This window comes from Malus sylvestris, chromosome 7 (genome assembly GCF_916048215.2).
Source record: "Malus sylvestris chromosome 7, drMalSylv7.2, whole genome shotgun sequence".
NCBI lineage: Eukaryota > Viridiplantae > Streptophyta > Magnoliopsida > Rosales > Rosaceae > Malus > Malus sylvestris.
Genome location: NC_062266.1, coordinates 27,440,093 through 27,466,415, shown reverse-complemented (window position 1 = coordinate 27,466,415; position 26,323 = coordinate 27,440,093). Strand labels below are relative to the sequence as shown.

Below are 26,323 nucleotides of genomic sequence, written 5' to 3'. Positions count from 1 at the left end.
GAGTTGGCATGTGTCATCAACCCAAAGCCAAAAGTTAACATTTCAACATCTCAACGTTTGCTAGAGATGCTTCTCTATGCATTGCACTTCGCTCTACCTTAAGCTTTTTCAGATGTTATGAGCCCCAAACAGTTGACATTTTTCAGATGTTATGAGCCCCAAACAATTTTGACAACAAATTACACGTAACCTAGCTACATTAGGATTCAAGGTAATCAAGCAACAAAAGTAAACGAAATTATCGTAAGCCAAGTTTGTTACGTATTTTTTTCCTTTATGTGATATTGACGTACGAGAGATAAAAAAAGTTATATGTACATTCATTCTAACTACTTGATAAGTTATTTTAATGCTAATACATGATTAAATAGATAATAAAGAAGATCAGTTAATGGCTTCACCACGACAATCTATACTTTCAGATACAAAGAAGACTGATAAAAGTATATCAACCTTCGGACTCTAGACGTGGAGTTATTTTTAGGTTTTGATGTGTAATAAAAAGATAAAATTCCTCCAAATAATTAGCATACATCAAGAAAATCCAACATAATTTAGAAGTAAATAGAAATCACAAATAAAATAGATATTTGACCAACTACACGTCACGATCTCATTCGTCCCTTATCTTCTTATTTCCTGTCCTCAATTTCTTTTCCCTTTCCCCACTATAAATACTTCGGCCATAAACTCCCAAGTCCTCCAAGGAAAAAGGAGATCATCCACCACCTCCCGAAACACCACGAATAAAAGAAAAAAAACAACCATGGCTACCGCCAAGCTCCTCCTATCCCTTCTCCTCCTCGTCCAGCTCACCGCCACAGCCTACTCCATCGGTGTAAACTATGGTACTCTCGCCGACAACCTCCCGCCACCGGCCAAAGTCGCCGACTTCATCAAAACCCAAACCAAGATCGACGCCGTCAAACTCTTCGACGCCAACCCAGACATCATCAAGGCCTTCGCCAACACCAACATCTCCTTGACGATTACCGTCCCCAATGGAGAAATTCCGAGCCTCAAAAACCTACAAACCGCTCGCCGTTGGATCACTGATCATGTCAAGCCGTTTTACCCGGCAAGCAAAATCAAATACATTGCCTTGGGCAACGAGGTCCTCCACTGGGGGGACGACGCTCTCAAGTCGAGCCTAGTTCCTGCCATGGAGACCTTCCACAGTGCTTTGGCCCAAGAGGGGATCAAAGACGTCAAGGTCTCGACCCCTCACTCGCTGGGAATCATGTTGTCTTCTGACCCGCCCAGCACGGGCCGATTCAGACCGGAGGTGATTCCAATTCTGACTCAAATGCTTAAGTTCTGTACCCAGACTAAGTCGCCTTTCATGGTTAACCCGTACCCGTATTTCGGGTGGTCACCCGAAAAAGAGAACTACGCTCTCTTCAGACCCAATCAGGGTGTGCACGATACAGTCACTGGCAAGTTTTACACTAACATGTTCGATGGGTTGATGGACGCGGTTTACTCAGCTGCCAAGGCAATCGGGTTCGGTGATGTGGACATGATTGCGGCCGAGACCGGTTGGCCTTCGGCTTGCGAGTTCCCAGTGTGTTCGGTTCAGAACGCTGTAGACTACAACGGTAACTTGATCAAGCATGTTGAGTCCGGGAAGGGTACGCCTTTGATGCCGAACCGGAAGTTCGAGACTTACATCTTTGCTTTGTTTAATGAGAATCAGAAACCCGGTCCGTCTGCTGAGAAGAACTGGGGGCTATTCAAACCGGACATGACTCCGGTGTACAATGCTGGGGTTATGCGCGATCAACAGGTTGGTTCTTGATTAATCGTCTTTTGATTTTCCATTTTGCTTTTGTTTCTTTATTTAGCCCATCTCATCATTGTTGTCTTAAATACTTAATTGTTAAATGTTGAGCCTAGTAGTGTAGGCTTATAACTAAGTAGAGTATTAAATTGATTGATTGCATGCATGAAATCTAATTAGGTAGTACTATTATATAGTGATATTTTTTTTTCACTTGTAAGTAAAAGATCTTAGGGCCGATTCTCACCAAAAGCGAATTTAAACTACATTATTAAGGCTAGTCGATTGTGAGGCTCAACTGCGCGTTTACGTATCCGTAATCGGAATGAGAATGTGGAATTGAATTCCGATTACGGAATACTCCGATGTTTACTAAACATGGAGGAATTAAAAAAGCAGTGGGGTCCACACAAATTTTGGAATTCAATTCCTTGTATCGGTGGAATTGGATTCCCTAGATATAGGTGGTAATTCAATTCTTGATTGTTTGGGTAATCGGAATGACACTTTTGTTCCCTTTATGCCCTCACTCACTTTTTTTATTTCCAAGACTATCCTTTATAAACTCATTAAAGTATATAAAATATTTGATTTGGGACAAGGGCATTTTAGTAATCATACTGGTTTATATTCCGATTCTGCTGAATTAGTAAACAGCTTTATGAAATTCTACTTCGATTTCAGAACATTTAAGTAAACAGTTTCAACAGGAATTCGATTCTAACTTCTCATCATTCCAACTCCTCTTCAATTCAATTCATCCTTAATTCAATTCCTCATATTTTCATTACCGTTACGTAAATGTGTCATTAGTGTAGATAGTTCTGTTGTTCAAAAAGTAATTGTTAAATTTAAAATGTCGGGCACATGCACCGTAGAGTAAGCAAAATTTCTAGATTCGGTGTTTTGTTTCTTGTGTTATATTAAATAATGTTGCATGAAACATTTCTGCACCCACTAAAAAAATAATGAAAAATAATATAATTCACAAAAAAATAATAATCGTAAATTCATCCAATTTGTTGAATTAAATTGCTCATCAAATGATGGGCATACTGTCGTAAATCTAACTCACATATATTATATTCTTATTGCTAGAATAATGTTAGTCTTATGTATACTAACTTGTTGCATGATTTAGGGTGGTGCGACCCCTGGACCAACAATGCAAATTCCAACACAACCTTCTAGACCAGCTGGACCAACTACACCAGCTGCTCCCAAAAAGGGGAAAAAAGGAAGGCCTGCCAAACAACCAAAACCATCAAAACCAGCAACGCCGGCAACACCGACAGCAGGAGGCAACAACAACGGCGGCAAGAAGTGGTGCGTGGCAAAACCAGCAGCCAGCAACCAAGCATTGCAATCAAACATTAACTACGTCTGCGGCACCGGAGTTGACTGCAAGTCCATCCAGCCAGGCAGCGCTTGCTTCGATAAAGACATTAGAGCTCGCGCGTCTTATCTCATGAATGCTTATTACCAGGCTAACGGCCGTCACAACTTTAACTGTGATTTCTCTGGGTCCGGACAAATCACTACCACCGACCCAAGCCGCGGCCCTTGTAAATACAACGCTTGAGCTTGAGGAGATGATTTGAGGAACGGAAGATATGGTGTTGACCATTGGTGTTTTTTTTTTCTTTCTGAGTTTTTAAATTTTTTTGTGGAACGTTGATGACTATGGTTTCTTTGGAAATTAATTTTTTTGTGAAATGTTGATGACTATGGTTTTTTTGTTAAGAGCATTTGCTCATGCACTCGAGTAGGGGTGGGTTCAAAAAACCGAAAACCAAATCGAACAGAAACCGAAAAAACCGAACCGAACAAAAAAATCGAACCGAACCGAATTCTTTTGGTTCGGTTTGGTTTTAGTGATCAAGAAACCGAAACAAATCGAACCGAACCGAATTAATTAAATTAATTTTTTTATTTAATTATTTGTTTTGGGTATTATTTTCTAAACCCAATTTGTAAGTTAAAATGTGCTAAACTCAATGTGTTGCCAAACTTTAAACTCAAAATATTAAAAAAAGGCCTATAAAAACTCTAAACCCTAACCTATTATTTCTCCCCCATATAAGGTTCCGGAACCAAAACTCCTCCTGAAGTACCTACATCCATCTCCATAGCACTGTCTACTTCTGCCCCAGCTTTCTTTTCCAAATCTATTCTCATATATCATGTAACATAAACCATAAACATTTATTTTGGGTAGATTACTTGCGTAATTTGTGATGGAAAAGAATCCAACACACACTAAATAAATCCACCCACGCATTACTTTTACTAATCAAGTTGTCGACATGCAGTTACAAGCATACAACCCTGATCTTTGAACAACATCATAAGATTTAACTTTTCTAAGTCATTTATACGATTTTTGTGTTGTGAGGTTGTTAGTTTGGACTTTGGAAGACTTGATTGATGATTTTAGTTCAACTTTATATGTTTATTTTCATTGTCTTTGATTCTAGTTAGAATGCTTATGTTATGATTGTGTTGGAGATGTTAAAATTTAAACTTTCAATGTTTTTCATTTTTTGAAGGAAAAAAAAAACAAAAAACCGAAACCGAACCGGAAAAAACCGAACCGAAAAAAATGAACCGAACCGAAATTTCGGTTTGGTTTCGGCTTTGGCAAAAAACCAAACCGATTTGAACCGAACCCACCCCTACACTCGAGGTCCCATGTTTGGATCTCTCTTAGATGAATTCAATATAAATTATCTTATCATTTGTAAAAAATAATAAAGAAAAAATTAATATCCCCGTCTCTAGTTACTAATGTTTATTGACTGAGACTACGTATATAAATCTCATTAAATAATAAGTAAAAAGAGCTATAAATATAACCTTCACTAAATAATAAAAAAACAGTTCAATCTTAAACAACCAAACAAGAAAAAATGCTTCAAAATCTCTAATTTTAAAGTTTCATTTAAATATATAGCATTATTATACAAAAAATTTGAAAAAAAAATCGTTTTTAGGGTGTTATTATTGACAATCTAAATATCTCATTCAGCAATCTAAACTTTTATATTCAGAAGAAAACAAAAATCATATTTATAAAGAGTGCACAATGAAATTTTATGGTGCTAATAAAAGCAATTTTACAAGTAGCCCTTTACCCCAGTGGTGAAAAGTTGTTGAGCTTTTGCAAGACGGGATGGGTTCAAACCCTATCGTAAGTTAATCTAACATCTAATCTAACAAAAATCTATTAGTTGACAAAACACAAAAAATAAATAAATAAAAGCAATTTTAAATATATATCATATTAATATTAGGGTTAATCTCAGTTTATTATCCTCAATTTTCTTGGTTTTCAACATTTATTACATCAAGTTTTTTTCATCCCAGAGTGGTACCTAAAGTCAAAATTTTGGGACAGTTTCATACATCCGTTATGATTGCTGTTAAGTCAGCTGTTAACTGATGACATGGTGCCCATGTAGACAATGATTGTGCGCCACGTGGATATTAAAAAATTATAAAAATTAGAAATTATAAAAATTATAAAAAAAATTAGAAATTAAAAAATACCAAAAATATATAAAAAAATCTTCTTCTCTCCCCCTTTGATCTCCACCATCAGTATCCCCTTTACCAGGACTCAAGGTCGAGTCCCTCCAGTTCGAGGAAGAAATTTATCGACTCATGACTGTGCCGCCAGAGAACGTTACCCTTAGGCCATCTTCAATCGAGGGCTGGCCAGAGGCTCGTTTTAGCCCTCTGGTCCTCCAAGATATTAATATTGTAATGAACAGTACATGGTCATATTTGCCTCCGTCTCCAACCGAGGGCCAAAGGGTCATAGGGCTCGTTTTAGCCCTGTTACAAAAAAACCGTCTCCAATCGAGGCCAAAGGGCCATAGGCCCAAATATAATTTATTATTTAAAAACTACCACTTAAATTCAAATTCAACGGCTAAGTGATGTCAACTAGCCGTTGGATTTGAATTTTTTTTTTGGGCTATAAATAGGGTGGATATTGGGCTATAATTCACACAACTTTGAATTCAATCTATTTCAATTCAAGTTTGCAATGAATTCAAACTTTGGATCCTCTTTGGATTCGAACTGAGGGTCCTTATCTATTTCCAAATTGGAAGAAAAATGGGTGCAAATGAGATGAGAAGATGAGGAGTCTGATGAAAAAGTTCAAGTAAGGCGCAACAAACAAAACAGAACAGCAGCCATGGCTGCGACAATGGTGTGTCAGCTAACTGAGGAACAACCTCAATGAGGTGGCTCTGTTGCTTGTCCCTCTTACAAACCACAAAACAGAACGATGATGCATGCCAATCTGATGAACAACTACTTCAACCCCAACTCGGTGTAAAAAAGAAAAGGATTTCAGACATCGCTTCCGGATGAGGCGTCATGTCTTCGAGCGTTTAATTTGTGATGTCCAGTAGGTTAATCCATACTTTGGACAAAAGTAGGACAGAGCAGGCCGTCTTGGTTTCTCACCTCATCAGAATGTTACTGTTGCACTCCGAATGATGGCCTATGGCTCCCTAACCGATTCGATGGATGAAACCCATGGTATGTCTAAGTCTACATGCCTTGATATTATTGAACAATTCTATGACACAATTGTTCAGGTTTGCAAAGACAAGTACTTCCGCGAGCCAAATCAATAATATCTTAATCGGCTCTTTCGCAAAGCTGAAGACCGTGGGTTTCTGGGCATGATATGGTCATTAGATTGCATGCATTGGGATTGGAAGAACTGTCCCACCGGATGGCAAAGAGGCTTTAGCGGAAGGTTGAGAAAGCCAACTGTTGTGTTAGAGGCGGTTGCCTCATATGACACATGGATCTGGCATGCTTTCTTTGGAGTCCCTGTATCCCAAAATGACATTACAGCTCTTGGGCGTTCATCCCTCTTCAATCGCTTGACGAAAGGTAAAACACCTCAACTTGACTACTACATCAACAACCGTCAATACAATATGAGGTATTACTTGGCAGATGGCATCTACCCAAAGTGGGCCACACTTGTCCAAGCAATTCCAAACCTTAGGAATGACGTGGAAAAGTTGTTTACCTTACACTAAGACGCATACCAGAAAGATGTTGAGAGAGTTTTTGGTATTCTACAAACTTGGTGAAAGATCATCAGCAAACCGGTAAGAGGGTGGAGTCGAGAAAATTTGGACTCCATCATGATGTCTTGCATCATATTACACAATATGATAGTGGATGATGAGTGATATGGAGCCAAAAATAATCACAAGGCGACACATAGATTTTTGGATAAAAAATGACAAGAATACCCTTAAGGCATATCGGGATTCCTACGCTCGAGTAGTGGAGAATCATCTTTCAACCAAGTCAAAAGAGCCTAAAACAGGTAACAATTCAAAACCTATTTCATCCAACCACATCAAATCCTTTCTACAAGGTAATTCCCAAACATATTCCTTTTAAATTATGTTAATTGGCTAATTAATGGGTTTATTGACACGCCCCGATCCTAGAATCAAGGCATGTTGGCGGTCACGTGAGTGTGACGTAACCAAAAGTGTGATACGGAAGCAAAGGATATGAGAAATCGAAGGAATACAAAACCAACTACTAGCAGTAATATCCAACTAGCATGCTAGAGTGAGTTTAAGTGTGCAGTACACAATTTTAGAGCATAAAAACTAGGTGTAGTCAAGTAGGACTATAATTAAATTACAACACCCGCAGGTAAGTCCTACATGCAGGAAGTCTGTCAGAACGCCGAAGAAAACCTCATGAGCCACCAACTGCTAACTAGAACCTGGAGGGGCGCAAAAACAAAATTGAGTGGGTCAGTAAAACCAAAGTTTTCCAAAACATTTCATTTAAAACATTTCTAACCCCTCACTGTAAAACCTGTATACTTTCCAAAAAAATAACATAATAGTATATAAAACCTCATACGTCACAAATCACCAATCTATCACAAATCCAGGAATATGCCATGCCATAAATGTCAATAACAAAACATGGATGCATCAAAATAACAGGTGACATAATGAATCAACCGGAGACCCTGCAGTTGGTCCTGTACGGTTAATTCCATAGCTCAATATCCAACCCAGCCGGAGTCACCACGGTGACCTATACGGCACTACTCTGCACATAAGTCGGAACTACCTGAAGTAGTCTGTATGACAAGAATGGTGTAATGATACGCTATAGTGCTTCTCTCATCAATCATGTGCGCGCATAATCTAAGGTCACCTACTAGTCGGAACCACCTCTAGTGATCTGTACGACTAGCATGTCGGAACCCTCTCATGACCTGTACGACATGCACCTACTTGGATCCAAGGTGAGCATGCGGTGCGGTGAATAATATAAGCACTAACACCAGGGGTGCAGGTTATGAGCTCTCAACACAATTCACATCATCAATGATTCACATGAGTAACATAAAACTCACCTGATACTCACATGTGCGTCTACAACACCAATTCATATATATATATATATATATATATATATATATATATATGCATCAATATCAATTCATATAATTCATAATATGCATGCATGTCATTTGAAAACATACTTTCATATAAATTCAATTTCTGGGAAAATCAATAGTATATAGGTATATACTAAAAACAAAACTGCCTACTCACTGGTAAGTCGATGGGTCGTAACCCCCGTGACGTCCCTGGATGCGCTCGTCCTCGGGATAGGTGTCACCTATATGCGAAACAACTATAAAAACATTAATTTAAGCACATAACCGATAATTCGAAATAACTTCTCATATGGTGCTCAATTTGGGTATATGAATATACCACATCGACCTACCCGACGTCACGGACGTCGAGAAATTTTTAGAAAACTTTTCTGAGGCCGCACGCGCCCCCACGCGCTGGGAGGGGCACGGACCCACACGCCCCCCACGCGCGTCTCCTACCTCGACTCGTCGGACTGGTTTTTCCGGTGGCCGGAAAACTGGAGATTTTTCAATCTCCTTGTTTTCCGTCGTTTCTCAACCATTTTCTTCGTATTTTATATCAAAATGAAGCCCTAAGCATGTAGTTTCACGTTATACTACTTTAAGGCTTTAAAAACTACAAAATCTCACCGGAGAAATTCCAAGAAAACCGGCCAAATTCGAACCCAGTGATCCCGACGTCCAAAACCTTCAAACGAAGCACTCCGAGCTTCCTTGGGACCTCACTAAGCTCACTATAAGCTTAGAATTCCCTGAAAATCGACATATTACGATTGCATGAATAGTGGCATAAAATGGGGGTTCGGGTTTCACGTGATTTCAAAGGTTTCACGTCCTAAAACTAGTACCAAACGATTCAGGAGGTCGAAAGGATGACAAACCATACCTTTTTGGCGTCGATCCGTGAAAGTTCGAGGGTATTGACCCTTGTCCGTACAATTCGAGAGGGAGAGATAGACTGAACGGAGAAGAGAGAGAGAGAGAGAACACGAGGGAGAAAGGGGGAGATGCCCCGTGTGGTCCAACCAAAACAATTTAAAAAAATCCAATTCCTTTAATCCCTAACCACATAAATTACAACCCAATTTTTAATCCCACTAAAACTATGCTTCCAAAAGTTTAGGAATGAATGCATTTAGTCCAATATGTCACACACACACATACCTTAATACCCGCCAAGGGTAATTCCGTCATTTCACGTCCCCGATATATAAAAATCCGGAACGGGCTGTGACATTTATTGCCTAATTAACCCATTAATTGTCAATTAAACCATGCATTATATCCAAACAACACCATAAAGGCCGGTTATCCTCCACACCAAGGAAATCAGCCATACCATTTACCTTTTTTACCACATCTTTTCCCTTTTATGATAATAATTAGCCAATTAATTAGAGAATTATTTTAATTAGCTAATTACTCCATAACTCCTAAATTCAACCTAAATCAAGAACCCTAGCCCTATAAATAGGCTCTCATTTTCACCAAAAAATCATTCCAACACTTTGGCAAAAATCCCAAAATTCTCTAAACACTCTTTCTCTCTAAATTCTAACTTTGGCATCGGAGATTCATCGGCCAAAGCCTTCCCATTCATCGTGGGCGCGTGAGGCTCTTGGCCTTAACTTAAGGTGTTAATTGTTTTGTAGGTGCAAAATTGTCCAAGATCAAGGAGGAAGAAATTGCATCCACAAGTGAGATGGGTATATTGATGAAGGGTCCGATAACGACCAAGAAGATCCAAATAGGTCAAGAAGGGCTCGTGCAAAAATATATGATGGGCCTAATTTGCCTTTCAATCCAAGAACTGATAGTATCTCTATAAATGAGTACATGCGGCGCTATAGAATAATACGTTCTCGTGCTACAAACAAGTACCTATAACAGGATTTTGTGGCACATCTTTGGGCCAAAAGAAGCATGGAGTAGGCGTTTAAGTTTTATGTTGTTAAATGTTTTTAAAAATGTTGTTTAAATTTCATGTTGTTAAATGTTTTTTTTATGTTGTATAATTTTTATATTGGTTAATGTTATTTAATGTTGTTTCATGTTACTTAATTTAATTTAATGTTGTATAATGACTTAAGAAGTTGTAGGAAAAAAACAGAATTTAAAAAAAATATATGAAACAAATTTTGTGAAATAGAAGTTATAGGAAAAAATGGAATTTAAAAAACAATGAAACTAATTTTGTAAAATAGAAGTTATAGGAAAAAAAATAGAATTTAAAACAAATATGAAACAAACTTTGTGAAATAGAAGTTATAGTAAAAATGGAATTTAAAAAAAAAAAGGAAACAAATTTTGTAAAATAGAAGTTATAGGAAAAAATGGAATTTAAAAAAAAATAGGAAACAAATTTTGTAAAATAGAAGTTATAGGAAAAAAATAATAATTTAAAAAAAATATGAAACAAATTTTGTAAAATAGAATTTATAGAAAAAAAAATAGAAGTTATAGGAAATTTTTTGTAAATAAATAAAACTGTAAAAAAAAATATTAAAAAATAACGGCTAGCTGACGTCAGCTAGCCGTTGGATTCAAAATTTTCTTTAAGCTATCATGTCGGTTATAACCGATAAGAATATATTTATATTAAATATACTCATGTCAGTTATAACTGACAGGATTGCTATGAATTTTTGGTTGGCTAGCTGTTTGTGGCTAACCCTTTGGCCCTTTCAGATTTCATGGGACCCACGAGCCCTCTGGCCTAGCCCTTGGTTGTAGACGGTTTTCGGACTATTTTCGACCATCTGACCTTCTGGACCATTTGGTTGGAAATGACGTTAAAAGACTTCCCAAGCCAGGACCATGTTCCTGCATTTCGCATACATATCAATTAGAGATGTACTAAGAACTGGGTTAGTGAAAAATTCAGCTTTATCCATCAAATTGCTAGCCGAGTCCCCTAATTCGAGCGCTCATAATCTTGCACAAGCAAAAAGTACGCTGACCATGGCATAGCAATTGGGTTTCAAATTCTCCTCCTGCATTTGAAAGAAGAGGTCTATGGCTTCTTTAGGAAACCCATTTGATGCATATCCCTTAATCATGCTGCTCCAAGAAACTATATCCTTCTCGGGCATCACATCAAAGATGCGACGAGCTTTCTCCATATTTCCGCATTTGGTATACATATCAACTAAAGAGGTAGCAACAAACACATTCTTCCCTATACCCATCTACGTTACGTATCCATCAATCCATTCCCCACTGCCTATATCCCCTAACCTCCCACACGCAGATAAAACCTGAACAAGGCTAAAATTATCAGGCCTCAAACCCATCTCCAACAACCCCCTTTCAATTCCGGCTTACGTCCAGCAACCCCCTTTCAATTTTGGCCTAAATTTCCCTACAAGCTCACTCTAATTGAACGCGCCGCCAAGTTCTCGATCACCATCGCCCTTGGATCTCCACCATCAGGAGCTCTTGCTGCTTCGTCTTCAGTTTTAGGGTTATGAACGAGAAATTGTAGAGGAGAAAACAGAAAAAAGTGGGAGAGAGAGAGAGGGGAGAGGAAAAAGGAAGGGATGTGTGGGTTGGCAAGGGTGTAGCGGCAGAGATGGTGGACACTCTCCTCTTGATGGTGGAGATTAAAGGGAGAGAGGAGAATATTTCTCTTCTAATTTTTGTTTTGTTTTTTTTTTTAATTTTTAAATTTTTTTAATATCCATGTGGTGTCCAGTCATTGTCCACGTGGGCGCCATGTCATCAGTTAATGGCTAATTTAACAACAACCTTAACAGATGTATAAAACTATCCTAAAATTTTGACTTCAGGTACCATTTCAAGATGAAAAAAACTTGATGTACTAAATGTTGAAAACAAAAAAAAACTTCAAGGTAATAAACTGAGATTAATTCTTAACATTATTACTTACAAACAGGGTATAAAAAATCGATAATATCGGCGATATTTCGCCGATATTATCGTTTTTTTCGGAGTCCGATATTTACACACACATCCAATAGGTTTTCGTCAAAAAAATCAAGATAATATCGATATTATCGCTAATATCGCGATATTAGCGATATTATCGCGACATTGCTTGAAAGTCGACGCCGACGCCGATGGAGTAGACGACGACGCCGATGGAGGAGAGGTAGAGGTCGCGGGACTCACTATCCGAACCAAACAATTCACCAGCCTTATAATTCATCGCTGAACCCAAAACCCCCAACTTTTCCAATCCAATCAAGTTGAGCCACGAAGTCGGATCCGCCAGAGTCCCCCAGTAGACCAATCTCTCAGCCTGCTTCACATTCACCCCTGCAATCCTCGCTTCTCTGAAGGGTTTCAAGCACTTCTCCTTCGCGAACCCGTCGCACTTCTCTTTCGCCGTCGTCAAACACCCATCCATTTCTCTCTCCTCGCACTGTTCCCTCTGCTTCAAGTCATTCAAGGCTGTGACTTTCTGGCCAATCAGAGCTCGCCACCACGGGGGCTTACACTTTTCCGATGCATTAATGGCTCACGCGATCCTGGCACCAGCCTCGCACTGCTCGACGATCTTGGACTCGCAGGCTCTGTACGCGTTTGCCCAAGCTTTTGGGTCACGAAACACTAGGACGTAGAGGTCGCGGGATGAGCAGAGGGAGACGCGGACGAGGAGGATCGCACCGATGGATCGAGAGATGATGTCTCTGTGTGTGTGTGGGAGAACTGGAGAAGGGAAGGGAGAAGACTCAGAAGAGAGAAGGAAGGATCGAGAGACTGAGCTCAATCTCTGTGTACGTGTGTGGTGTGGGGGGGTCTTGAATTTCGATCTGTGTGTGTGTGGTGGCGTGTGAGAAAAAAAAAAGAATCCAATGATCCATATAATTCAAAACCTGTCTCTAGCTCTCTGATCCAATGATCCAAATAATTCAAAACCTGTCTCTAGCTCTCTGATCCAATGATCCAAATATTGTACTAAAGTATAAAGTGTAAAATATTGTACTAAAGTGTAAAATATATAAAGTGTAAAATATTGTACTAATTCATTATATATAAATGATTATGGTGTGTTTAGACTTCTTTCATTAATTACTACATATTTTCTACACTCACAATGTTTGTCAGCTCGCTATATAATCAACTTGATAATGTTAAATCCATCATGCAATGCATTTATTTCCAATTTTTTGTGATAAACTAATAGATAATTGACTAAATAAACATCCTACAAAGTTTCAATAAAAATTTCCAAGTTTTTCTTACAATTTCCGTGGTTTCCATGTAATTTTTATCGATATCGATATTATCCCGATAATTTCCATCAATATTTCAGTGTTTTCGGACTACCGATATTTCCGATATTACCGATATTTTCATCCTTGCTTACAAATATTAGATAGCAAATATCTTAATAAACTTGTTCAAATTTCGGGTCTATGCGATTGCACCTTGCGCTCTTCCAACGCCCGTGAACATAAGACCGAGCCCTTCTCTTATTTTATTATGACTCAAAGATGTTTTCAGTCCTACAACGACGGCTCGTTTTGTCCCTAGCCAAGTGCCAAAGATGAGTTGGCATGCATCATTTCAATTTCTCAACATCTGCTAGAGATGCTTCTCTCTGCACTGAACTTCATTCTACCTTAAGCCTTTTCAAATGTTATGAGCCCCCGAACAATTTTGTATACAAATTACAGGTAGCATACAAGGACGGAGCTAGAAATGTTTTTTGACTGGAGGCGTCCTAAAACAACCAAGTAAAATAATGGGTGTTAAGTTGTTGAGGGTCAGGTACAATGAAAAATCTCTAAATTAAAAAGTTAAATTTTAAATTGTAATCCCACAAACGAATGGATGAAGTAAATTCATATAAAATACTTTACAGAGTAAAATTTTTATATCAAGTTATGATACTTCATCGGTTGAATCCAATCTATTTATGAAACCTCCAGTTCAATTGAGTTTGATTTAGGTTAGAAAACGTGAAATATTCGGAACCAAAATCAAAAATTTAATTGTTGTTTTAATTGTCATGACAATTTTTTTCATCGCCCAAAAATCTGAGTGGGAGCGGATGCCCCCTCTGGGCCTTAGGTAGCTTAGCCCTTGGTAGCATAGCTGTATTAGGGTTCAGGGTAATCAAGCAACAAAATCAAGCAAATTATCATAAAACAAGTTTATGGCGTCTTTACGTGATACTAAGAGATGATGAGAGAGCTAAAAAAACTTAAATATACATTCATTTTAGCTATCTGATAAATTATTTGTATGTGATAACAAGACCAAATAGATAATTCGTTTTAGGGTAGTTATTTTTAGGTTTTGATGTGTAATAAAAAGATCAAATTCCTCCTAATAACTAGCATACATCAAGAAAATCCAACAGAATTTGGCAGTAAATAGAAATCACAAATAAAATTGATATTTGACCAACTACATGCCACGATCACATTCATCCCTTATCTTCTTAATTCCTCCTCAATTTCTTTCTTCTTTCCCCCCTATAAATACTTTGACCACCAACTCCCCAATCCTCCAAAGGAAAAGGAGAGGATCCACCATCTCCCAAAACACCACCACAAAAGGGAAAAAAAAAAAACTATGGCTACCACCAAGCTCCTCCTCTCCCTTCTCCTCCTCGTCCAGCTCGCCGCCACAGCCTACTCCATCGGTGTAAACTACGGTACTCTCGGTGACAACCTCCCGCCACCAGCCAAAGTCGCCGACTTCATCAAAACCCAAACCAACATCGACGCTGTCAAAATCTTTGACACCAACCCCGACATCATCAAGGCCTTCGCCAACACCAACATCTCCTTGACGATTACCATCCCTAACGGAGACATCCCGAAACTCATAAAGCTACGCATCGCTCGCCGTTGGGTCGTTGATCATGTCAAGCCGTTTTACCCCGCAAGCAAAATCAAATACATTGCCATGGGCAACGAGGTGCTTCACTGGGGGGACGATGCTCTCAAGTCGAATCTCGTCCCTGCCATGAAGACCTTACACAACGCTTTGGTCCGCGAGGGGATCAAAGACGTCAAGGTCTCGACCCCTCACTCGCTCGGAATCATGTTGTCTTCCGACCCGCCCAGCATGGGCCGGTTTAGACCGGAGGTGATTCCAATCCTGACCCAAATGCTCCGATTCTGTCGCCAGACCAAGTCGCCTTTCATGGTTAACCCGTACCCATATTTCGGGTGGTCACCCGAAAAGGAGAGCTACGCTCTCTTTAGACCCAACAATGGTGTGCACGATAAATTCACTGGCAAGTTTTACACTAACATGTTCGATGGGTTGATGGACGCGGTTTACTCAGCTGCCAAGGCAATTGGGTTCGGTGATGTGAACTTGATCGCGGCCGAGACCGGTTGGCCTTCAGCTTGCGAGTTCCCAGTCTGCTCGGTTCAGAACGCTGTGGACTACAACGGTCACTTGATCAACCATATTGAGTACGGGAGGGGTACGCCTTTGATGCCAAACCGGAAGTTCGAGACTTACATCTTTGCTCTGTTTAATGAAAACCAGAAACCTGGTCCAGCCGCGGAGAAGAACTTTGGGCTGTTCAAACCAGACATGACTCCGGTTTACAATGCTGGGGTTATGCGCAATCAACAGGTTGGTTCTTGATTAAATATTTAATTTTTAATTGATACCTTTTTTGATCCGTCACCTGTACATTAGATTAAGCAAGTTTTCTAGATTCGGTGTTTTGTTCGTTGTGTTAGGCTCTTTTGATATGGGTCCAAAGTAAAAATTGGACATATTTCAAAATTAAAACGTCATTAAAAATTAGACATATTTCAAAAGTCGGCCTATAAAATTGAACCTATTTCAACTTTTCCTTAACACTATGTTTGGATGGAGAAAATAAACTTAGAATTTTGATAAAAGTCGGAATTTATAAATTGACATGCACCAATTTCCTTGTTTGGATTCATAAACATAGAAATTTAGAATTTCTATGTGAAAAAAAACTTGGAATTTGGGACCTCCAATTCCCGAGTTCAAATTCCATGTAAATAGGTGTAATTTCCCAATTTCTATGATTGAAAGTTTAAATATAACAAATTCTATATACAATTCCATTGTTTTTTTGGGTTAACCAAACAAGAAAATTTACAAATTCTAGAAAATAAAATCTCGTCATTTCAATTTCCATCATTTTTAAATTCCTTAGTAATCTTAAATTTCTTCATCCAAACGTAGTGTAAATTAAATAATGTTGCATGGGACGTTTCTGCATCCGACTAAAAAATGTGGAAAATAATATAATTAACAAAAAAAAATGTCTAAAGTGAACCGATGACATTGGTTTTTGGTTTTGTTTTTTATTTTTTAGGAAAAGGCAACTGTTATTAGCATTTCAAAAATCTCATTTTACATTTTTTATAAGTGTATTTTTCTTTCTAATTATACAAAGTTTGGAGTGCCAAATAAGATTTTTAGAATGTTAATAATAATTTCCTTAGAAAAATTTCAACATTACGAGATCAGTTTTATTGAATTGAAAAAATAAAGTTACATCAAATGAGAAGGGGGAGAATCAGTTTTTTAGTTATAATTTATGTGTAAATTTCTAATTTAATGTAAATAATTAGGGGAATGTTATGGGGACTCTTTTAATTGTGAGACTTTCTAACATCTCGTAGTTTAGAGTAATGCTAGAGAGATTAAATTAACAAACAAAATGAGGTGTCACCAATAGAAAATGAGCACGTTTATCAACGATTAAGTAATAATCAAATAATCAACTTCTATGTCATTTAATTTATAAAATTTAGTCTTCCTAGCATTACTCCATAGTTTAACGTTAATTTTCTTGTTAACATTATAAAATATCGTACAAAATACATGAGGTGATAGAGAGTAAATGTAAAGTCTCACTTTTGAGAAATTCCCATTAATATTTCTCAGATAATTATGTTTCATAATGAGTCAAAATAAGAACCAAATAAAACGCATCGGTACTAAACATTATTTGTTGAACAGTATTTGTGGATATCCAAGTAATTACACACAAAATTTAGAAAGTGAATTGGCATTTGATGCAAACGTATAATTTTAGTAGTTACTTCATGTTCTTTGTTAGGGTACAAATTAACCAAATAGAATTCTCATCGTATCAATTTAAGAAGATGTATTTTAATCGATATTTCAATTTACACTCAATTACAAATTTTTTTTTTGAACTTTTGAGTGCAATATGACAAATATATTGTCATAACACACTGACCTAACTCGCATATTGTATTATTGTTATTGCTAGAATGATATTGTCCTATGTATACTAAATTGTTGTATGATTTAGGGTGGTGCAACTCCTGGACCAACAATGCAAATTCCAACACGACCTTCTACACCAACTGGACCAACTACACCAGCTGCACCTAAACGCGGGAAAAAGGGAAAGCCTGCTGGATCAGCAAAATCAACAACACCAGCAAAGCCGGCAACACCCGCAGCAGGAGGCAAAAAGCAGTAAATACAACGCTTGAGCTTGAGGAGATGATTTGAGGAACAGAAGAAATGGTGTTGGACCATTATTTTTTTTCTTTCAAATTTTTTAATTTTTGGGAAAGTTGGTGACTATGATGCGTTTGGAAATTAATTAGTATATGATTTAATTTTTAGTTAATTATACTTTACCATCTTGATTTTGAGTCACATTACAAATTCATACCTCATCTTTTCAACATTACAATATCATATATCAATTTACGAATTCGTTGCAATATCTATTTCATATGCGTTAAATTAATTATTAACTGCTGATGTGACTCCTTCACCTAGGTGAATTGAAAAATTAATTAAAGATTGATAAAATAATATACAATTTAATTTAAAAACAGAGGGCCCAGTCACTGACACTGCTTCTATTTTTCCTGGTGTGATATGGGGAGAAGAGAAGCGGGGAGAGAGAGAAGAGGGAAAGAGTTTATTTTTAATTAATTTTATTTTTGTTCAGATAAAAAAATCTTAATTTATTAATACTTAATTAATTTTTCAATCAAATTGAGCAAGAGAGTGGGCTCCACGTCCTACACCATTATATTTAACAATCAAATTGATAAAAATTGAGCGAAGTCGAATATTGCAACGAATTCGTAAGTTGATGTATAATATTGTAATGTTTATAAATAAATTATTAATTTGTTATGCGACTCTAAGTTAAGATGATAAAACGTAACTTATTCTTTAATTTTATATTACAAAACAATTTGAGAGGCTCTATTAATTTGAGATCTTTCTTATTGTAATTGTCGGAAACAAAATTTTTGGACAAAAAAAAAAGAGTGAAAAAATGGGAAATTATTTGTATTTGTTTCAAATTTCAAACCCTAACGTAGTCAAATTGGCTAAATAGAATGTTTCATCTCTACACTCAAGTTCTGGTCTTTCTTTCCGTACTTATGATTGGAAAAGAATGAACATAAAGCAATCAAGAATTACTTCTTACAAATCTGCCTAAAAAATTAACAACTTAAACTTAAAAGCAACATCGCTAAAAGAAAAGAAAAAAAAATCTTAAAAGCAACAAAAACACATTTTGGGCTGTGCCAAATCCAGTTCTCAAATGCCATTCTTGAGAATTAAGCAGGTCTTGGCCCGGCCAAGACTCTTGGTACAAGAGTTGTCTTTGGGCTTTGACAACATTTAGACCAATGGACACTAAAAGAAAATATCACTTACTTGTGAATGATAGGAACTAGGATGTCGGAAAAAAATCTCAAGTTTGAATCACCATGCGATAAATGAAAGTAAATAGTGCGTGAAAGCATATAATATATTGCTTACAAACCAAGGGCCCCGTGATAACAACATCCAACCTGCAGCCTACAGTTCTGTCTCTGTATAATGTACTTATATGGATCATACAAATTCATTCACTAATTTCCCTTGAATGATTTATTGCTTTCAAGTTTCTTCTCCATGTTGTCGACATCGAAGAGTGCCATCGAATGATGGAAATCTAATCCTAAACTGGATTAACAGTTGCAGACTAATTTTCATGCTGTATTGTACTTGGCATCATCAGGAATAGTTTCTATGTAAGTGGCCAGTTGTTTTCTGGATTGATTGTTATTATTATATGTTGGTTTCTTGTGTTTTAAGCAATTACAGACATAAAATGCTTCTTTGGTAAGTCGATCTCAATTAATCTGAGATGACTTTGTTAGGATTGTAAACTGCATGCCTCTCATCATTTTTCTTCCACAGGATATATATTCATAGCTGGTACTCTTGCAATCAATTTACCAACTCAATAAATAAAAGAAAATTATGAGGATATCTAGTACACAATCTTATGTATATAACATGTAATGTTTCTTTACTCAAAAAAAGAAAAAAGAAAAAAAGAAAAGCATGTAATGTTTCTTCACATACATTAATTTGGAAAAAGAGAACATAAATACTGCATATATCAAATCGGTAGGTTTCGATCTATGCAAAGTAATTTGATCACGGTAGGAAGTATCATGCACTTATGTGCATATTTGGACGTAGTATTTCTATTTTTGTTATATTTCTTATACATTTTTTTTCCGATTATAATGTTCCTTTATGTGTCACTCCAAGAGAGGATAAGAGTTGAGTTTTTATCATGTTGTGAGTAAGTGCTCTATCATTAAACTTATATTAGTAGAGTAATAATTAAGACGAATCGTGTATATCTATACTTTGGTTACATGTATTGAAGAATCATCTTCAACCCATGAAATCTCAATATTCACTTACCAAATCATATCACTATCATTCCGTTCCATAGTTTTGCCTTAAGACGAAGTGAGAAAGAAAAACGGGAGTGGAAATCACTACCTCGACATCCATTCTTATATGATATCTCTTTATCTTTTTCTTTTGTTTGAAAAAGGTGGATGCACCATTGACAGATAGACTCCCATTTAACTTCTGAGTTTCATTTTTATAAATATTTTATACACGTATTGTACTCTTTGTAGTGCTTCAAAATGACAAACCTATCAAAAGAAATTTTGCTAGGCCCCCTTATTGCCTGTCGGAATATCTTGTAAGAATTGTTTGTTTTAGTTGGTCCTCTCATAAGCTCTAGTCTAGCATATCTTTCTCACGAATTGATTGAAGGCAACGGTGACTTTGGAAGGAAACCACTTTAATATAATGGGAAGACTTTTGGGTTGTCATCATATGAGTCACATATGAGGCAACCATACCTTATCTCTCTACTACCTAATGTTAAATATTCTTCATTGAATATAAATCTTTCCTCTCATGCTAACAGAAGTTTTTAAGCAAATTGTCGTATTTGTTAACTACTATGTATAGAAATTATCTGTACAGGGCGATCGTCTTTTTTTTTTGTTAAATGATGAATTTTTGTATCGATAACACACTAATATTCATTATTGACGTCTTATCAACACAATATCAATAGTTAGTTCTTAATTAAAAAACCGAACATCCTATTAAAAAAGAAATGTTAATTCATGTATGTGAATCTCATATTGCATTAGCAGTTGAAATTAGGGATTGACGATAAATGAATTTGAGCAAATGGGTGCAATTATGATTGGAGGGGTCTAAAAAATGTGGTCCTATTCCTCTCACTTGTGAAACATAGGAAGGTAAATCATCATTTACAAACCCAAAATCTTCTATTTAGTTGCTCATGTTATGTTTCTGAATCGTAGTAAAAGGAGAAAAAGAATAACTGCCTTTTGGTTCACCAGAGAGAAGTCAGCTGATCTTAAGTAGATCAGTTTGGTGTCTTGCCAAAATCCATGCCATCTATTTTGGTGAGCCAAACCCTATATAATTCAAGGACCAACCTGACCTATAACCTATTCCAACTTTACATGAACATAACACTGTAAAGAATGTGTACATAAATTATACATCTTACGTTTACATAATACATGTACAATGTCTTGTGGCATCATCAAACATATATAGAAAGCAATGGATATGTTTTCTTCGGAGAAAATGTGTCGTATATATCACCAATTTTTATAATTGTATATTCATTTCTCTCATCATGTACATTATTAGAGAAAAATGTCCTAATTACCATATGACAATTTTATGTAATTTAGTAATGCGAAAAATAGACACATAATTGTATCCAATAGGTGATATGATAGATTTTTTTTTATGACTAATGGTTATTCCGCATCACCCATCCCCTCTAGAAGGGGTCTCCATGTAAAGAATCAAAGATACAAATAGGAGAAAATATGAAGTTTAAGTAATAAGAGAAGTAGACATGTAATTGTATACAACTGGTGATAAACAGATTTTGGTTATCCTGTGTCATCCAATAATTGATCCCCTAATGAAGGGGAGATTCCTTCTGTGAACACGGAAAATTCCTGAAACGAAAGAGACAAGAACAACGACGTGCACAAACAAATATTTGTATTTGATAGTTTTGGGTTACAATCTCTCTCTATTTTGATCATCTGATTCGATCTCCGTAAGGTGTTGATTGATGGATGTTTTGTTGATCCAAGGGCCGTTGATGCTTGATCTTGGATGAACTGTTGGAAGTTTCTTCAAAGGGCCGTGGGCTTGATCTTTGAAGGTGGATTTGAGCGGATCTTCAAGGAGCCGTTGGGGCTTGATCTTGAAGAACAGTGATGAACGGATCTTCAAGGGCTTTTGGGCTTAATCTTGAAGAACGGTTGGATGTGTGTGGATTTGTCGATGTTTGTTGATCCAAAGGGCCGTTGGGGCTTGATCTTGGATGAAAGGATGATGAACGATGGTGCTTTCTTCAAGGGCCGTCGGGGCTTGATCTTGAATTGGTGGAAGTTCTTCAAGGGCCGTTGGGGCTTGATCTTGAATTGGTGGATGATTGTTGATCCAAAGGGCCGTTGGGGCTTGATCTTAGGATGAACGATGAACGAAGAACGAAGAACGCTTTCTTGATTCTTCGAGAACCTGGATGCTTGAGAGCTTCGGAGTTTTAGAGCTTCAGAGCTTCAAGGTGTAATATGAATTGGTTCCTCCTTGAATGAATGAAATGGGCTTGTATTTATAGAATTTTCCAAGGCCTAATTTTGAATATAATATCCCAGATGAAATAAGTCGTTTCTGCCAGGTGTTGACACGTGTCCTATTTGATGATTTTTCTAACTTATTTCAATTTTCGTTGAGTCACACGCTACGTGTAAAATTTATGTAATACATGAGCGTTGACACTTTGATTTATCAGTCAATATTTATTTACGAAATTTCAATGTCTACACCTTCATTTCACAAACTCACTATGTATTGAATGAACGATGCACTTTTTGAATACATGACAAACATTTATTAAATAATAATGTCGTTGAAAGTAAACTTAGTTGCATGAGAAAATCTTGAGTCTCAATCTAAAGATGCAGTGGCAGCATCATCACCCATTTATTATTCTTTTCCGTTGATTGAATAAAAGAAACTAATCGCATTTATTTAATATTGGATTAGCAAAACTAAAAAGAAACACTAAAACTCCAATACAATATACCATCCAAAACTATATTTATCATACACTAACAAAAGCCCACCAAGCATCACCCACCAAAAACCCGAGATATTCCTCCTCTACAAACAAATCATGGGAGAGAAAGAGAAGAAGATCAACAACAAAACCAAGAAGCAAAAACACCAACATCCAAATGACCAAACAACAAAAACAGCGTCAGAATTTTCCTTCAAGCCAAGCTCTGAAGTCAAAGGCCTACGCTTTGGAGGCCAGTTCGTCGTCAAATCCTTCACAATCCGTCGAGCAAGGCCGTTGGAGCTTTTCCAACTCCTCTCATTCCCACCCAGCAAACCCAGCAAAGATAAGCTTCCTTTTCCTTCCACCACAGCTTTTCTCCCCACAAACTTCACTATCTTGGCGCACCAAGCTTGGCACACTCTCACATTAGGCCTTGGCACCAAGAAGTCCAAGGTGGTTCTGTTCGTTTTCGAAACCGAGGCCATGAAGACCGCCGTGGACCGCCTTTGGCAGCCGGAAATCCCACTTGGGGAAGTGAACAAGCGGCTCATCAGAGGGCTGAGTGGCTGTGAGATGGCTAGGTTTAAATTCAGAAAAGGGTGCATTACTTTTTATGTGTATGCAGTCAGGCAAGTTGGAAACTTGGGTTTCTCAAGTGCTGATGATCTCAGAACAATTTTGCAGTCTGTGGTGGCGCTTCAAGATTTCTTGGATCACACTGCTATGCTTGCCATGCCTAACCAGAGAACCATTAGCTATGCAAATGCTCATCCTGTGGCCATGGCTCACTAGGAAAATTTTCATATTTTTAACTTCTTTTTTCATGAACGTTATTATCTTCTATTAGGGTGTTAATTCGCTTAATTGGGTTTTTTTATTATGATGGGGGAAATTGGTTTATTTGTTGAGGATATTAAATCGTTAATTTTGTTGGAAGCAAATTGTGTATTTTAGTATGAATAAAGAATTCTGTTATAGTGAATTGAGCTTCCCTATATGTTCATATATCGGTGTTCACTGTATACGGCACATGCTGTTGCAGAATTCTGAATTCAGCAGAGGTAAGTGACAGATTTTGCAACAGTTTTTTATTGATATTAAAATTTAAAAATTCAAGTCCATCTTTGTAGTTCAAGTCCATCTTTGTAGTTCAAGTCCTATAATTTCATATTTTAGCTCAAATTACATGAGAAAACCTTGCATACAACGTATTTTATACCCTTGCATCTCTGATCCCGTATAGTGAGAATGTGACAAGAGATTGCAGGTAAGTTTTACTCAAATTATGGAGGATTAGCTGAAGTGTTTGCATGATAATTAGTACCTGAATTATATAAATATTTCTGATTCTGAAACTTGACACAGCTATTTAGTAAATTTATGTACATATCAAAAGAGTAAGACAAAAGAACAAGACTTGGAAGTGCCCAAGAACTAGATGGTGGAATCTAAAAGAAGAAAAACAAGCCATTTTCAAAGAGAAGGTAATCACCCAATGTGTGTGGGATAGAGAGGGGGAAGCTAGCCAAATGTGGGATTCCATGGCTAGTTGTATCCGAAAAGTAGCAAAAGAGGTATTAGGAGAGTCCAAGGGCTTTGCCCCACACCAAAAGGAATCTTGGTGGTGGAATGAGGAGGTACAAACAAAGGTGAAGGCTAAGAAGGAATGTTGTAAAGCCTTATACAAGGAGAGGACCGATGAAAATGGTGAAAGGTATAGAAAAGCGAAGCAAGAGGCGAAGAAAGCTGTCAGAGAAGCTAAGTTAGCGGCTTACGACGATATGTATAAACGACTAGATACCAAAGAAGGAGAGTTGGATATCTATAAACTAGCTAGAGCAAGGGAAAAGAAGACAAGGGACCTAAACCAAGTGAGGTGCATCAAGGATGAGGATGGAAAGGTTCTTGCTACAGAGAACGCGGTTAAAGACAGATGGAGAGGTTATTTTCATAATCTTTTCAATGAAGGACATGAAAGGAGTGCTTCTTTAGGGGAGTTGAGTAACTCAGAAGAGTGTAGAAACTACTCCTTTTATCGTCGAATCCGGAAGGAAGAAGTGGTTGTAGCTTTGAAGAAGATGAAGCATAGAAAAGCAATAGGCCCAGACGATATACCAATCGAAGTGTGGAAAGTTTTGGGAGAGACAGGTATAACATGGCTCACTGACCTTTTCAATAGGATTTTGAAAACGAAGAAGATGCCAAATGAGTGGCGAACGAGCACTTTGGTGCCTATCTACAAGAATAAGGGCGACGTACAAAATTGCATGAACTATAGGGGTATTAAGCTAATGAGTCATACAATGAAGCTCTGGGAGAGAGTCATTGAGCATAGATTGAGGCAAGAGACACGGGTTTCGGACAACCAATTCGGGTTCATGCCAGGGCGCTCAACCATGGAGGCAATCTATCTCTTACGAAGATTGATGGAAAGATATAGAGATGGGAAAAAGGATTTACACATGGTCTTTATAGATTTGGAAAAAGCGTATGATAGGGTCCCAAGAGACATTCTTTGGAGGATTTTAGAGAAGAAAGGAGTACGAGTAGCATATATCCAAGCTATAAAGGATATGTATGAAGGAGCAAAGACTGCCGTAAGAACTCATGAAGGACAAACCGAAAGCTTTCCCATAACTGTAGGATTACATCAAGGCTCATCCTTAAGTCCTTACCTTTTTGCGTTGGTAATGGATGAGTTAACAGGACATATTCAAGATGATATTCCTTGGTGTATGCTTTTCGCAGACGATATAGTGTTGATAGATGAAACTCAGGAAGGGGTAAATGCAAAACTTAACCTTTGGAGAGAAGTGTTGGAATCTAAAGGTCTTCGCCTAAGCCGATCAAAGACAGAATATATGGAGTGCAAGTTCAGTGCAAATGGAGGCCAAAACGAGTTAGGGGTGAGGATCGGAGATCAAGAAATACCAAAGAGCGACCGTTTTCGTTACCTAGGATCTATCTTGCAAAAGAACGGAGAATTAGATGGAGATCTCAACCATAGAATACAAGCTGGATGGATGAAGTGGAAGAGTGCATCCGGCGTGTTGTGTGACCGCCGTATGCCACTGAAGCTCAAGGGAAAATTTTATAGGACGGCAATAAGGCCGGCGATGCTGTATGGCACAGAATGTTGGGCGGTGAAACATCAACACGTACACAAAATGGGTGTAGCGGAGATGAGGATGCTTCGTTGGATGTGTGGGCACACGAGAAAGGATAAGATTAGGAATGAGGATATCCGGGGTAAAGTAGGAGTAGCCGAAATTGAAGGAAAGATGAGAGAAAATCGGTTACGGTGGTTTGGACATGTGCAAAGAAGGCCTACTGACGCTCCGATTAGAAGATGCGACTATGGGACAGAGGTTCAGGGCCGAAGGGGTAGAGGAAGACCTAGGAAAACTTTGGAAGAGACTCTAAGAAAAGACTTAGAGTACTTGGATCTAACGAAGGACATGACACAGGATCGAGCACAATGGCGTTCTAAGATTCATATAGCCGATCCCACTCAGTGACTTGGATTTTCCAAGTCTCCAACCAAGAAGTTTTCCTCACTCGGGAAATTAAGGGAACACTACCCCAACCTACATGCTCCACTCAGAAAGCTTCAACATACAAGCTTCAACAAAAGAAAATTCAAAGAACTTAGCGAAGAAGGCTTTGGTGTATT

General features: G+C 37.6%; 3 protein-coding genes, 1 long non-coding RNA gene and 1 pseudogene across 4 annotated transcripts; 3 read left to right on the top strand and 2 right to left on the bottom strand.

Annotated features, from left to right (window-relative positions):
• Positions 1-696: 696 nt before the first annotated feature.
• On the top strand, positions 697-3,523 carry LOC126630505 (glucan endo-1,3-beta-glucosidase-like). Its single transcript, XM_050300630.1, has 2 exons — positions 697-1,786; positions 2,922-3,523. Exons 1-2 carry the CDS (start codon positions 767-769, stop codon positions 3,360-3,362), a joined length of 1,461 nt encoding a protein of 486 aa, XP_050156587.1. The 5' UTR covers positions 697-766; the 3' UTR covers positions 3,363-3,523.
• A 4,890-nt stretch (positions 3,524-8,413) lies between these two features.
• LOC126630518 (uncharacterized) lies at positions 8,414-9,180 on the bottom strand. The gene is made up of 3 exons (XR_007626019.1): positions 9,124-9,180; positions 8,868-8,989; positions 8,414-8,476 (listed from the first exon to the last, which is right to left on the bottom strand). It is a non-coding gene; the product is annotated as an uncharacterized LOC126630518 (long non-coding RNA).
• Positions 9,181-12,121: 2,941 nt separating this feature from the next.
• LOC126630247 (uncharacterized) lies at positions 12,122-13,559 on the bottom strand (annotated as a pseudogene).
• A 1,134-nt stretch (positions 13,560-14,693) lies between these two features.
• LOC126630508 (glucan endo-1,3-beta-glucosidase-like) lies at positions 14,694-17,840 on the top strand. Its single transcript, XM_050300632.1, has 2 exons — positions 14,694-15,803; positions 17,497-17,840. The coding sequence occupies exons 1-2, from the start codon at positions 14,784-14,786 to the stop codon at positions 17,668-17,670; spliced, it is 1,194 nt and encodes a 397-aa protein (XP_050156589.1). The 5' UTR covers positions 14,694-14,783; the 3' UTR covers positions 17,671-17,840.
• A 4,829-nt stretch (positions 17,841-22,669) lies between these two features.
• On the top strand, positions 22,670-23,632 carry LOC126630517 (uncharacterized). Its single transcript, XM_050300637.1, has one exon. The coding sequence runs from the start codon at positions 22,765-22,767 to the stop codon at positions 23,440-23,442; it is 678 nt and encodes a 225-aa protein (XP_050156594.1). The 5' UTR covers positions 22,670-22,764; the 3' UTR covers positions 23,443-23,632.
• The last annotated feature ends 2,691 nt before the right edge of the window (positions 23,633-26,323 follow it).

Bases quoted from the DNA above. Each gene is read 5' to 3' on its own strand.
- LOC126630505 (XM_050300630.1), top strand. From the start codon at position 767: ATGGCTACCGCCAAGCTCCTCCTATCCCTTCTCCTCCTCGTCCAGCTC. The intron at 1,787-2,921 runs GTTGGTTCTTGA...TGCATGATTTAG, and splicing joins GGGTTATGCGCGATCAACAG to GGTGGTGCGACCCCTGGACC.
- LOC126630508 (XM_050300632.1), top strand. From the start codon at position 14,784: ATGGCTACCACCAAGCTCCTCCTCTCCCTTCTCCTCCTCGTCCAGCTC. The intron at 15,804-17,496 runs GTTGGTTCTTGA...TGTATGATTTAG, and splicing joins GGGTTATGCGCAATCAACAG to GGTGGTGCAACTCCTGGACC.
- LOC126630517 (XM_050300637.1), top strand. From the start codon at position 22,765: ATGGGAGAGAAAGAGAAGAAGATCAACAACAAAACCAAGAAGCAAAAA.